The sequence below is a fragment of the Salvelinus fontinalis genome, chromosome 31 (genome assembly GCF_029448725.1).
Source record: "Salvelinus fontinalis isolate EN_2023a chromosome 31, ASM2944872v1, whole genome shotgun sequence".
Lineage (NCBI taxonomy): Eukaryota > Metazoa > Chordata > Actinopteri > Salmoniformes > Salmonidae > Salvelinus > Salvelinus fontinalis.
The window spans coordinates 44,496,519-44,510,621 of NC_074695.1; the positions used below are offsets into that span (position 1 = coordinate 44,496,519).

At 42.1% G+C, this 14,103-nt stretch overlaps 2 protein-coding genes across 3 annotated transcripts in view; one reads left to right on the top strand and one right to left on the bottom strand.

The window, feature by feature from the left end:
- The first annotated feature begins 5,590 nt into the window (after positions 1–5,590).
- LOC129830363 (testis-expressed protein 49-like) lies at positions 5,591–7,448 on the top strand. The gene is made up of 4 exons (XM_055892886.1): positions 5,591–5,923; positions 6,426–6,644; positions 6,733–6,871; positions 6,967–7,448. Exons 1-4 carry the CDS (start codon positions 5,833–5,835, stop codon positions 7,013–7,015), a joined length of 498 nt encoding a protein of 165 aa, XP_055748861.1. The 5' UTR covers positions 5,591–5,832; the 3' UTR covers positions 7,016–7,448.
- Positions 7,449–8,118: 670 nt separating this feature from the next.
- adcy6a (adenylate cyclase 6a) overlaps positions 8,119–14,103 on the bottom strand; it is a 50,366-nt gene continuing 44,381 nt past the window's right edge. For both annotated transcript variants that reach the window (XM_055892884.1, XM_055892885.1), the window contains 3 exons: positions 13,770–13,974; positions 13,424–13,548; positions 8,119–13,082 (listed from right to left, as the gene is read on the bottom strand). In XM_055892884.1, coding sequence (XP_055748859.1) covers positions 12,954–13,082; positions 13,424–13,548; positions 13,770–13,974 — 459 coding nt within the window. In that variant the 3' untranslated portion in view covers positions 8,119–12,953. The remainder of the gene's footprint in view (positions 13,083–13,423; positions 13,549–13,769; positions 13,975–14,103) is intronic.

A 14,103-nucleotide genomic window follows, 5' to 3' on the forward strand; every position in this document is an offset into this window, starting at 1 on the left:
GTATGAGAATTTACTGCTGAAGAGTTACAAGATTTATTGAACGAAAGAGTCCTGTCCTCCCAGGCCGTCGATCTGTTAGGGTCAAGTAGAATGGGACAGTGACCTATAGGTGTACGGTTGGTGGTGCAATTTAGTTGGTGGTGCAATTTCAAAAAAAAAATGCAAATGCCATGATACCAAAGAAGAAGAACATCAGTCAGGCCAACATAATTGTTGAGGTACTTCCTGCCCATCCACATTCTGCATAACTTACCCCGAAGGACATCTCCACATTCTCACCTCCCCAGATCTCCATCTTGTCATCGTAGGTCCCAATGTACTCAAAGTAAGTCTTAGAAATAGAGAACAGACCACCGGCAAAGGCAGGAATCCTAAGTGGAGATAGTATATTTACCAAACGTGTGTGTGTGTGTGTTTGTGTAAAAGTCCCTGACAGGATGTTTCATTCTTGCGTTGCTTCTTGTCTTCCTCATGGATCTGCTCCCAACTGAAGGCCAGGCTCCAGTCGAAGTTTCTACTATTATGGGCAAGGTTAACGATGGCAAATCTCAGGGCTGACCACGGCAGTGGGCTCCTCTACTATCCTAGCTGGTTCCAGTCAGCCATTGAAACACTCACCCAACAAGGGATACGAAAAAGAGACACATACACTATATATGCAAAAGTATGTGTACACCGGTTCAAATTAGTGGATTCGGCTATTTCAGCCACACCCGTTGCTGACAGGTGTATCAAATTGAGCACACAGCCATGCAATCTCCATAGACAAATATTGGCTGTAGAATGGCCTGCCGAAGAGCTCAGTGACTTTCAACGTGGCTCCGTCCTAGGACGGAGGCCATCTTTCCAATAAGTCAGTTCTTCAAATTTCTAGAGCTTCCCCAGTAAGTGCTGTTATTGTGGAAACGTCTGTGGACACCTGCTCATTGAAAATCGAATTCCAAAATCATGGGTATTAATATGGAGTTGGTCCCCCATTTGCTGCTACAACAGCCTCCACTCTTCTGGGAAGGCTTTCCACTAGAGGTTGGAACATTGCTGCAGGGACTTGCTTCTATTCAGCCACACGAGTATTAGTGAGGTCGATCACTGATGTTGGGCGATTAGGCCTGACTCGCAGTCGGCGTTCCAATTTATCCCAAAGGTGTTCGATGTGGTTGAGGTCAGGGCTCTGTCAAGGAGAGTCAAGTTCTTCCACACCGATCTCGACAAACCATATCTGTATGGACCTCGCTTTGTGCACTGGGGCATTGTCATGCTGAAACAGGAAAGGGCTCTCCCAAAAACAGCCTCAGACCATTATTCCTCATCCTCCAAACTTTACAGTTGGCACTATACATTGGGGCAGGTAGCGTTCTCCTGACATCCGCCAAACCCAGATTCCTCCGTTGTACTGCCAGATGGTGAAGCGTGATTCATCACTCCAGAGAATACTCCAGAGTCCAATGGCGGCGAGCTTTACACCACTCCAGCAGACACTTGGCATTGTGCATGGTGATCTTAGGCTTGTGTGTGGCTGCTGGGCCATGAAAACCCATTTCATGAAGCTCCCGACGAACAGTTCTTGTGCTGAGGTTGCTTTCAGAGGCAGTTCGGAACTCAGTAGTGAGTGTTGCAACCAAGGACAGACGATTTTTACGCGCTCCGCGTTTCAGCACTCGTTCTGTGAACTTGTGTGGTCTACCCCTTCGTGGCTGAGCCGTTTCCACTTCACAATAACAGCACTTACAGTTGACCAGGGCAGCTCTAACAGGGCAGACTTGTTGGAAAGATGGCATCCTATAACGGTGCCACGTTGAAAGTCACTGAGCTCTTCAGTAAGGCCATTTAAGGCCAGGACAGTCTGCCACTTTCAGTCAGGCTTATAACACCTTACGTACCACAATCTGTGCTAGAATCATCCAGCAGTAGTGTTTTTGTGGTGTAGAACCCAGGTAGACAGCGTTGGTCAGGGGGGTTAGTCCCAGGCTCGGAGGGAGGGGGTAGGGGACCACCGATCTGGAAACCCATGTTTGACACGGCACCTCTGACCACACCCATTTACCGAACAATAAAAATAATCTCCGAAGCACTAACCTTAAGGCTTATGCTGAACTGGAGTCCAGAGCCATCTCACTCATATCTCTACATAACAGAGGATTAGGCTACGACGTCATGTCTCAGTACACAAAAATAGCTGGAACAAATATGTTTACTGTAAGAAAAACAGGTAAAGGAATGCATGCCAGTCATAATATTGCGCAGAGTCTGAAGACACTGATTTCTTTACAGACATAAAGCCAGTGTGTCTAACAGCATTATTGTAGGAAAAGAGACCCAAATGTCCCATTATGCACCAAGTTTGTATTGGAAACATTTGTAGTCTATTTATTGTGTGCCTTCTGAACCATGATAAATCTTCTTAGGGCTAGGCTTCCCGCTAGCGGGACAACTTCCGGTGAAACTGGAGGGCGCGCAATTCAAATAAATAATCATAAATATTATGGATATTAAACATTTAGGTACATACAAGTGTCTTATATCGGTTGAAAGCTTAAATTCTTGTTAATCTAACTGCAGCGTCCGATTTACAGTAGCTATTACAGCGAAAGCATGCCATGCAATTGTTTGAGGACGGCGCCCCACATCAAAATATTTTTCCACGGCACAGGTTTCATAAATTCACAAATAGCGATTAAATATTCGTTACTGTCTAAAAATCTTACTCTGATTTGTCATCCAAAGGGTCCCAGATATAACATTGTTAGATTGTTAGATAAAATCCTTCTTTATATCCCAAAAAATATGTTTAGTTGGCACCATCGATTTGAGTAATCCACTCGTTCAACATGCAGAGAAAGGAATCCGAAAATCTACCACTAAACTTTGTTTCAACAAGTCAAAATACGTTTCTATTTACTCCTCAGATACCCTAAAATGTAATCAAACTATAATATTTCTTACGGAAAGAAGTATGTTCAATAGGAAACCGATTTTAGCAGGTGTGTCTTGTCTTCATGGCGCGCCCAAACACGAATTTCCAAGACTGTGTCCCTGTAATAAAACTGATATTTCTTATTCGTTTTGGAAGTTACAAGCCTGAAACCTTGAACATAGACTGCTGACACCCTGTGGAAGCCATAGGAATTGCACCCTGTGAGCTAGAATTAAGTATGCCCCTATACTTTCCATTGTAAGAGCATGGTTTCTCAAAAAACAAAAATTCCGGTTGGTTTTTCTTTGGATTTTCTCCTACCATATCTATTGTGTTATATTCACCTACATTATTTTAACATTTCTACAAACTTCAAAGTGTTTTCTTTCCAATGTTACCAATTATATGCATATCCTGGGTTCAGGGCCAGAGCAACAGGCAGTTTACTTTGGGCACTTCATTCAGGCGGAAATTGAGAAAAAAGGGGCCTAGTTGGAAACATTTGGTCTATTTATTGTGTGCCTTCTGAACCACTATAAAGAACGTTTGTCACAGTGCCTACAATAAACACAGTACATGCATTATTTGAAATAAGATGTTAAACTGGAAAATAGAACACAATGTTGATTTTTTTTCTTTATTTTCTATTTTATTTTCTAGTAATATGTTTCCTTAGTCATTGTGGTCTTAGTTTAAATTTGTGTTGCTGTTCTTGTCCATTAGTGTTCAATATTTTGTCACGTTCTACACTGCTGCTTCTTCAACAGATTATTTTATTTAACTAGGCAAGTCAGTTAAGAACAAACTCTTATTTAGAATGACAACCTAGGAACAGTGGGTTGTTCAGATTATTAAACTTGTCAGCTCATGTATTTGATCTTGCAACCTTTCAGTTACTGGCCCAACCCTCTAACCACTAGGCTACCTGCCGCCCCAGCTAATGGGGATCCGAATAAAAGTCATCATCATCATCATCGTCATCATCATCATGGACTTCTCACCATATCATCGTTCTTAATGTGCCTGTTGTTCCATCTTCCCTGCTCACCTTTTGTCTCAAGCACATTGTTCGATTTTTTTCAATAACGGAGCAAGAAGAGCATCTGTCAAAATGCAATTATATCTGAACGTTTTGTAACGTCTCAACCTTTTGAACAGACCCCTGCTTCTTCGCCAAGGCTCCACGGCAAAGTCTAAATGGGATACTTGGGATGGTTAATGTAAGGTTTATGTAAGGGTAGGGTTGGTTAAAACCTATTAAGGATCCGCCCCTTTTCAATTTTTGCCTATAATGACATACCCAAATCTAACTGTCTGTAGCTCAGGACCTAAAGCAAGGATATGCATATTCTTGATACCATTTGAAAGGAAACACTTTGAAGTTTGTGGAAATGTTCAATTATTGTAGGAGAATATAACAGATTAGATCTGGTAAAAGATAATACAAAGAAAAAAACATGCATTTTTTGTACCATCATCTTTGAAATGCAAGACAAAGGCCATAATGTATTATTCCAGCCCAGGAGCAATGTAGATTTTGGCCACTAGATGGAAGCAGTGTATGTGCAAAGTTTTAGACTGATCCAATGAACCATTGCATGTATGTTGAATATTTTGTCAAGATTGACCAAATGTGCCTAATTGTGTTCTTAATACATTTTCAAGTTCATAACAGTACACTCTACTCAAACAAAAGCATGGTATTCTTTCACTGTAATAGCTACTGTAAATGTCTTGTTACTTACAACCTCATGCTCATGTGACAAAGTGAAAATGAAGAGTTTCCATCAACCTCACCCGCAATGTAGATATCGAAGAACGCCGCAGTTCGCGGGTAGAGTAGTGGGTGAAACCATTCACATCAGGAAAAGGTGTGATATAAATAAAGTTTCCTTTCATTATGTGTTGTTGAATCCATAAGAATATTATTATATTTGCTGCCATTGTAGTAAGGTTGGCATACGAGGTCTTCGAACTTACCATTTTTGTATTATTTTCTTGAAAGAACAACTAGTGGGTTTTGAGTGCTTCTCCCTTATTTGGGAAGTTGGTCTGCCTGCTCCTCAGTCTGAGAGAGATATTCTGAGAGCAGGTTCATGTCTCCTTCCTCTGTATATAAAAACTGTTTAAAACTGTCACAATAGTGTCTTTGGAAAACGGGTTCATATATCTCAAAGTCAATAGCGAATGTGATTTTCTTACAACCTTAAAATGTTTATATAAAAAGGGTTCTGCTGGTGCTCTGTATTTATGGATTAATATCACTTCACATTGAGGGCATGTATCATTACTTTTGCTCATATCTAAAATATATATTGTGTCCTACCTAACCAGTGAAAGTGTGGCTGTGACCGTCCTGTCAATGCCTGTTATCACTGTTTGATATCTTTTACTGCAGGTATGCTTTTCTGCATTAAAAAAAAATACAATTAACACAACGCATGTATACTATACGATCACTTTGTGGATTGAGTCTGAGAGATATTCTGAGAGTAGTGAACATGTGGCTGTGACCATCCTGTCGATACCTGTCATCACTGTTTTATATATTTTACTGCAGATCAAAACCGAGTCAACCTGAAGTGTGGGTGTCCGTGTGCCTTTCTTCTGGGGGGCTATGTGACGTTGGTTACACTAATCACATTAGCCTACGTTAGCGCAACCGTCCCGCGGGGGACTCACCGATCCTGTAGACTGGTTGGGTTTAGGGAGGATAGGGACGTGCCAAGGATTCAAAATAGCGCTAACCCCGGCTCCACCCACTGATAGCCGGAAGTCCAGCTGATGGGTGGCACTTGTTACCATGGTTCCACGTAAAACAGAACATATTGTGATTTATTTCCAGAGCGCTTGCTTGCCTTGCCTACGTTTTTATGCTATCCTGGACAGCTTCAGACTGTTGCTAGCCACGGTACTTTATGGCTTTCTTCGGGATAACAAATTTGGGCTATCAAAATCCCATCGGAGACAAGATGCTAGTGAATCCACGAGCGTCTGCTTCCCACCGCGGTGAGTGACAAGTGCTTTGTTAATTCTATCTACGTTAAAACGTTAGCTAGCTACTTAGCTAAGAGCCTTTGGTTTGGGCAATTCCATAGTAACGGAATTACGCTGAGATTCAGACGTTTCACTTTAAAATGTAGCCATACCAAACAAAAAACATTGATTTCAAAGTTTAACAAACGTATTCTACTATGCACAAGGATTACTTTTAACAATTTCCAAAGACGTGTTTACAAAAACACATTTACCGGAAGAACTGTGCAGATAAATGTAGTAACAGAACAAAATTGAGGGACATTTTACCGTAATTCTGTTACCAAACTGTGCATCTGCATTTTTTTTTCATACCTTACTTGGTTATTATTTCTAAATAGCAACATTTTAGCTAAATGTTCAATTATTATAACAAGCTAAATAATTCCACATTTGTCAGTCTGTAAATTGTGATATAAACTTTTTTTCATAACTGTGTTAGTTAATCTGTGCTGACATGGATAATAATTTGAAGGTAAAAGCACGCCAGACTCCCTGACCTTTACAGATGAGGTTGATTTAAGGAGCTCTACCAAACAGTCAAGACTGCCCCCTATACAAGTCCAGAGGGGACCCCCAAAATGCACTGATACCTGCAGCATCTACAACCAGCCACCTCCCTTCAGCCCAGACATACACCAGGGGAGCCAGGAGCGATACAGAGAGATGCTCAAACGGGTTCAGACACCCAGATGTTAGTTTGTGACTTCTTTTTGCATTAATTGAATACACTTATCATCCATGGGATCAGTATTGACTGACATGGGCTCTCTCTTCCCTAGCCCCGAACCAGCTTTACTCAGTGCCCCTGACAGACAGCCAGCAGTGTGGATGGTGGATGCCCAATGGAGGCCAAGGGAATACGCAGGAACGCTGGACCCAAGTCAGACGATTCCCCCGCAAGAACAGTGAGATGACGAAGTGAGTGTCATGTCTGACTTTTAGCTTTACAATTTGTTTCTTGAAGTCAGATGTGTCAGTGGCCTGTTCTCACTCTACCTACTGTTTTTCCTCAGGTTTGTGAAAGAGATGTCAATGACGGACCGGGAGTTCAGCTTATTTTGATTTCCTATCCTGCAGTAAGACAAGCATGCACACGATCCCAAGACCCTCTGGGACTGTAAGGACTTTTCTGGTTTGATAAACAGCCACTTTCGTCATAGCATGCAATTTTTTTTGGAGCTACTGTATCCTGTTGTCAATTGACGTCTGCCTTTCAACTGGTACAATTGAGCTGTTACCTCCCTCCAGAGGAATAAAATGGTAATACCCACAAGGAAAGAATAGAGAGTTTTGTTTCAGTAATTAGCTACTGTCACTCAGTAAGACCATTCAGGAGACCTTTGGGATAGTAACTGAATATCTGGGATCAGGTATATTGTTACTAAATAGTGTCTAGCTGCCAAATATTTGATAGTGTGTTTGTATTTTTGGTAAAGCTTGTATTTTGCATAATTTCAGTACATTAAGTAAAGCAATAAAATTATAACTAAACGTTTTCCTTGTGTTATCTTTAAAACTTTTTTCTAAATAAGCTAACATTACAGTATCATTATTACAACATATGAGGTCAAAGGAATATCCAGATGTTTTTTTTTTATATTACTGGAACATTATTAGGCATACAAGTCATTTTTTACTCTCTGTCGGTACACTTTTGGCAGCATAACTGGCCTTCAGACATTCAGTATCTTTACCCTATCCTAACTCCTCCCTCATGTAGTAGTATCTGTCCCTGTTCTCTCGTATGCAGTGTGCTTTAACTTGCTAGTCCCTTTCCGATATGCACGTGTAAATGTCATGATCTGGGAGAGAGCCACTCTACCTGAGGAGCGACGCTGTTTCCGATTACAGGGCCATTGAGTGAGTCAGTCAACACACGCACCCATCTCAATGGTGGCCTTTAAAAATTCAGAGGATGTGGCTGTAGCTACCACGTTTCTGTATGTTTGGCACTGTAACTCCTTCATGATAGTGCATGGAGGAACAAAGCTATGAATCCTCTCATGTATGACAGTTTGTGGGTATCTGTGGCTGCTTGCTCTCAACATCCTCTAAGTCTTTCATTGGTCAACATCTGCTCAATGACAATCAGCCAATGGTGATCCCAGTTTTGACAGCAGGTAAAGAAAGCTGCACTAATACCACAAAACGAATCAAAACAGCCATTGATTTTAGTTTTTTTTTTTTATTCAAGGGGAACTGTTCTTTTTCTCTTTGTCAATGTCCTCAACTCTTGTCCTTCAACTCAGGGCTAGAAAACAAACGAACAAAAAGGAAAGGGTTCGAAAAGGGTTCATTAGGCCTGAACAAAACACAGTTTCAGTAGTACTGGGACAACCCTCTTCCTCCCCTGTCCCCTAAAAACATCCCAAGAGTCAACAATCAACCTCAACCCAAAGACAGGACAGCCCATAGAAATAGAATGGACACAACGTGCATCATCTTACTTACCACATCCATTCTATGTATTATATTTCTATGTGCATCACTCTTAGTTGGTCACCTATGTCATCTATTGACCCCATGACCTTTACTGTTGCCTGGCGGTCCCACACGCTCAAGGCCAAATATCACTGCACTGGGAGGGACCAATAGCATGAGGCAGCATTAGCTTGCTTTGGTACGAACATGATCAACTGTTACTGTAGTTGCCATAGTTAAGTAGGGTAGAGAGAGGAACGGTGACTGGGGTGTTTTGAGGATGTTATGGGGAAACGTGAAGTCAAAATGAACAAAATGAAGTCAGTGTTGTGTCAATGCTAAGGTCAGTAAATGATTTATATTAGCTTTCACAGGCTCTCTCTCTACCCTTCCCTCTCTTTCTCTCCCTCACTCTCTGTATAACATACTGTGAAACTCAGATGTGGCAATCAGGCACAGCTCCTGCTCACACTGTATTCTCCAGTGGCTTGTTCAATTAAGGCAGAGTTCAAGTAGGAAATACTGCTGATTGTGTCCCGTCTCTCTGCCCTGAAGTCCGATAGGAAGGGGATCAGCTCACAAGCTGATTGAGTTGAGTCTTGAAGCAGTGTTTGCTCAATAAAAAGGTACAGTGTATAATTTGTTTATCTGCGTGTAAACGCTTCAGTCCTTCGTGATTGGGGAATATGCACCACTTGGGGTTTGATGCCAAAGCGACAGCTAATGGGTATGTGTCAGCAGGTCTAGAGCCAGTGTTTGAATACTGTAGGGTGGTGAGGAAACAGCACTGAGGGAGTTGGCTGCAGTTGATCAGTTGGTGCCAATGAGCTTGAGCTTACGTCTGGCATTTTAAAAGAAAGCGTTCTGCTCTTTGATCCTTATCGTTGGAATGGAAATATCATAATAAGCATAATAAATCATAATTCTAATCATAATAAGATACAAGATACCCAATGTTAAAACAACATGAAAAATGAAAAGAGGATAATACAATCAGACATGCTTTAGAGAAGTTAAGTTTGGCAAGAAAGCAGTTTGTCGTATTATTAAAACCTCACAGTGAAAATAGTTATGGGCCTTCAAGATGACAAAGCACAGTATTCAGTAATAATTATTTTCCTCATCAATCTACACACAATACCCCATAATGACAAAGCAAATACAGGTTTTATATATATATATTTTAAATGTATTACAACAACAAATATCACATTGACATAAATATTCAGACCCTTTAATCAGTACTTTGTTGAAGCACCTTTGGCAGTGACTACATCCTTGAGTCTTCTTTGGTATGACCCTACAAGCTTGGCACACCTGTATTTGAGGAGTTTCTCCCATTCTTCTCTGCAGATCCTCTCAAGCTCTGTCAGGTTGGATGGGGAGTGTTGCTGCACAGCTACTTTCAGGTCTCTCCAGAGATGTTTAATCGGGTTCAAGTCCGGGCTCTGGCTGGGCCACTCAAGGACATTCAGAGACTTGTCCCGAAGCCACTCCAGCGTTGTCTTGGCTGTGTTTTTTAGGGCCATTGTCCTGTTGGAAGGTGAACCTTCACCCCAGTCTGAGGTCCTGAGCACTCTGGAGCAGGTTTTCATCAAGATCTCTCTGTACTTTACTCTGTTCAACTTTCCAGCGATCCTGACTAGTCTCCCAGTCCCGGTCGCTGAAAAACAGGTGGAGTCCAATCAAGTTTGAGTCCATAGCAAAGGGTCTGAATACTTATTTCTGTATTTCTGTTTTTTATAATTATGAAATTTGCCATTATTGTGTGTAGATTGATGAGGATTTTTATGTATTCAATACATTTTAGAATAAGGCTGTAATGTAACAAAATGTGGAAAAAGTGAAGGAGTCTGAATACTTTCTGAATGCACTATACAGTCGTGGCTAAAAGTTTTGAGAATGACACAAATACTAATTTTCACAAAGCCTGCTGCCTCAGTTTGTATGATGGCAATTTTCATATACTCCAGAATGTTATGAAGAGTGATCAGATGAATTGCAATTAATTGCAAAGTCCCTCTTTGCCATGCAAATGAACTGAATCCCCAAAAAACATTTCCACTGCATTTCAGCCCTGCCCCAAAAGGACCAGCTGACATCATGTCAGTGATTCTCTCGTTAACACAGGTGTGAGTGTTGACGAGGACAAGGCTGGAGATCACTCTGTCATGCTGATTGAGTTCGAATAACAGACTGGAAGCTTCAAAAGGAGGGTGGTGCTTGGAATCATTGTTCTTCCTCTGTTGATCATGGTTACCTGCAAGGAAACACGTGCCGTCATCATTGCTTTTCACAAAAAGGGCTTCACAGGCAAGGATATTGGTGCCAGTAAGATTGCACCTAAATCAACCATTTATTGGATCATCAAGAACTTCAAGGAGAGCGGTTCAATTGTTGTGAAGAAGGCTTCAGGGCTAACAAGAAAGTCCAGCAAGCGCCAGGACTGTCTCCTAAAGTTGACACAGCTGCGGGATCGGGGCACCACCAGCACAGAGCTTGCTCAGGAATGGCAGCAGGCAGGTGTGAGTGCATCTGCACGCACAGTGAGGCGAAGACTTCTGGAGGTTGGCCTGGTGTCAAGAAGGGCAGCAAAGAAGCCACTTCTCTCCAGGAAAAACATCAGGGAGAGACTGATATTCTGCAAAAGGTACAGGGATTGGATTGCTGAGGACTGGGGTAAAGTCATTGTCTCTGATTAATCCCCTTTCCGATTGTTTGGGGCATCCGGAAAAAAGCTTGTCCGGAGAAGACAAGGTGAGCGCTACCATCAGTCCTGTGTCATGCCAACAGTAAAGCATCCTGAGACCATTCATGTGTGGGGTTGCTTCTCAGCCAAGGGAGTGGGCTCACTCACAATTTTGCCTAAGAACACAGGCATGAATAAAGAATGGTACCAACACATCCTCCGAGAGCAACTTCTCCCAACCATCCAGGAACAGTTTGTGATGAAGAATGCATTTTCCAGCATGATGGAGCACCTTGCCATAAGGCACTATAACTAAGTGCCTTGGGAAACAAAACATCGATATTTTGTGTCCATGGCCAGGAAACTCACCAGACCTTAATCCCATTGAGAACTTGTGGTCAATCCTCAAGAGGCGGGTGGACAAACAAAAACCAACAAATTCTGACAAACTCCAAGCATTGATTATGCAAGAATGGGCTGCCATCAGTCAGGATGTGGCCCAGAAGTTAATTGACAGCATGCCGGCGCGGATTGCAGAGGTCTTGAAAAAGGGTCAACACTGCAAATATTGACTCTTTGTATCAACTTCATGAAATTGTCAATAGAAGCCTTTGACACTTATGAAATGCTTGTAATTATACTTCAGTATTCCATAGTAACATCTGCCATAAATATCTAAAGACACGGAAGCAGCAAACTTTGTGGAAATGAATATTTGTGTCATTCTCAAAACTTTTGGCCACGGCTGTATTATATGCACCACTGCATCTAATGCCCAGGTTTTCGCCTCGAAGGTTCTGGGACATCTTTTTTCGTTTTGAGTCCTTTCATTTCCATTTGCACAGAAAACATACCTCTTTGAAAGGGATGGCGCAGTTGACCGTATTTGCCTTTATGGCCATGACGTATACAGCTGTGCCTTGGGTGCCCAAGCTCTGAGCTGTTATAGCTGGACTGAGCCATGGAGCGGGGAACCAATCTGACAAGGGTTTAGGAGGAGGGGGACCATCATCCTGGGTGGAACTGCTATTTCCTCTCATTTTGTTGAACCTTCTCCCCCGGACTTAAAAAAGGCTTCCAAGCCACTATTTACTATCGAATTACATGTTTTAGAGATGGGGGCAGAGTAATCCTACAGATGTCATCGATGATAAACTGTGCTTGACCTCAACATTAAAGTTGTTACACATTTTTCCCATACTGAGACATAGCCTTTGACAGCGCTGAAGTACAACGACTGAAGGTATTGCCGTGCAACAGATTGAGTTAGTGATAATGGCAGACTTCTGCGAGAACACAACAGACAAGTCTTGCCTTGTTTTTTGTAAATACTTTGGTCTTTGGTCAATATTTTCCTTCTCAATTTTACACACACAAATATGCATGTACATACACACTTGTAATAAACTGTATATTTGTGCACGTATGTATTCACACTTTTTCATAAAGGACTTTTTGCACAAAACATCAAGATTAAAATAAATAAGTCACCCAGAAATAAAACATGAGTACCTGTTTCATAATTATCCTGAAATAAAAAATGACTGAAAAAAAATCACACAAAATGAAGAAATTAAAAAAGTAGCCGTATGTACAGCTTTTTCCCTCTTTTGACACAGGCTAAAGGCGTTGTTTTAAATAGACAAACTTTGCAACGTTCAAGTAGCCTGAAATAGAGGCTAGACATGAGAAAAACACTCATCCTTCTAAAACATGGCTGCCACACAAGAACACTTTCCTTCTCAAGTCCTGGAGTCTCACAGTCTTTTCTCGGGTTTCAAGTGATGGCGTCGCTAGTTATTAGCCGCTAACTCGCGGTGCGAGTCCTCCTTCAGTAGTGCTGCCGTGTCCTTGCAGTGGGAATGGTCCCGGCTAGCGCTGCCACGGCTGCTAACTATTGGGCGGTCCATCATTCAGGAAGTAGGTCGTCATTTCCCCTTTACCCTTGACCTTAACGACCCCACGACACTCCAGAACGTATCCTATATCTGAAAGCACCTGGTGGAGGTCCGTGGTCACCTGAGGAGAGAGTGGAAAAATGAATAACAGAAATAAAAAATTGTTGGCTAAAATGCCAGGTGAGAAAGAAAATTGCACTATGCCCATGTGACCTACTTATTGTGTGTATGTACTCACGTATATGTATCTGATAGATGCACACACAAGCACACTACGTGTTTAATGATTTTAAATGTATGTAAATTGTAAAGCATTTTGTCTGTAATGTATTTGTTATTATGTGTCGGATCCCAGTAAGACTAGCTGACGCCATTGGCGTCGTCTAATGGGGATCTTAATGCAAAAAACATTATGAACTGAGTATGAGCTACTGAGTATTAACTGATTGACATCCTTCACACCTGAATGCGGTCGGGGACTCCTGTGCTGTCCATGCGACTGGCCACGTTGACCGTGTTCCCCCAGATATCGTACTGTGGCTTCCGTGCTCCAATCACCCCTGCCACCACTGGCCCAATGTTCAGACCTGAGAAAAGAGAGCCGGTTATAAACATAACGGTTATTCATACCAAACTCATGCATCCAACTATATTCTACTCCATTTACTGTCAACCAACTCTCTCTTTGGTCTGCCATGCCGGCTTCGATCCCACTCAACTCCTGTCTGTTTCAGAGGTCCATGTGAACTTCAACCTCACCTAGCTTGTTTAAAGCTTTGTTTCGCTTTTTCAGACTGTTTCCCCTCACCTATCTTCATCTGGAAGTTGTTGAAGGAATGCTCGTTGATGTACTTCATCTGCTCCCTCAGTCTCATGGCGTAGTCGGCCAGAGCTGTGATGTGGGAGCGACCCTTACGGTCGTAGGTGGAGTCATTGAGACCCGAGGCGGCCATGTAGGTGCTGCCGATGGTCTTGATCTTCTCCAGCTGACGGAACTTCTCCTCACTGATGATCTTAGAGCAGGACAACACACACAGGCTCAGGTTCGAGACAGACCAAAAAAAGTATCCTGTTTAAATGCATGAGGCCAAATATGATGGTACTGAAAATTCACCAAAGGGCAAAAGACACTGAATTAACAA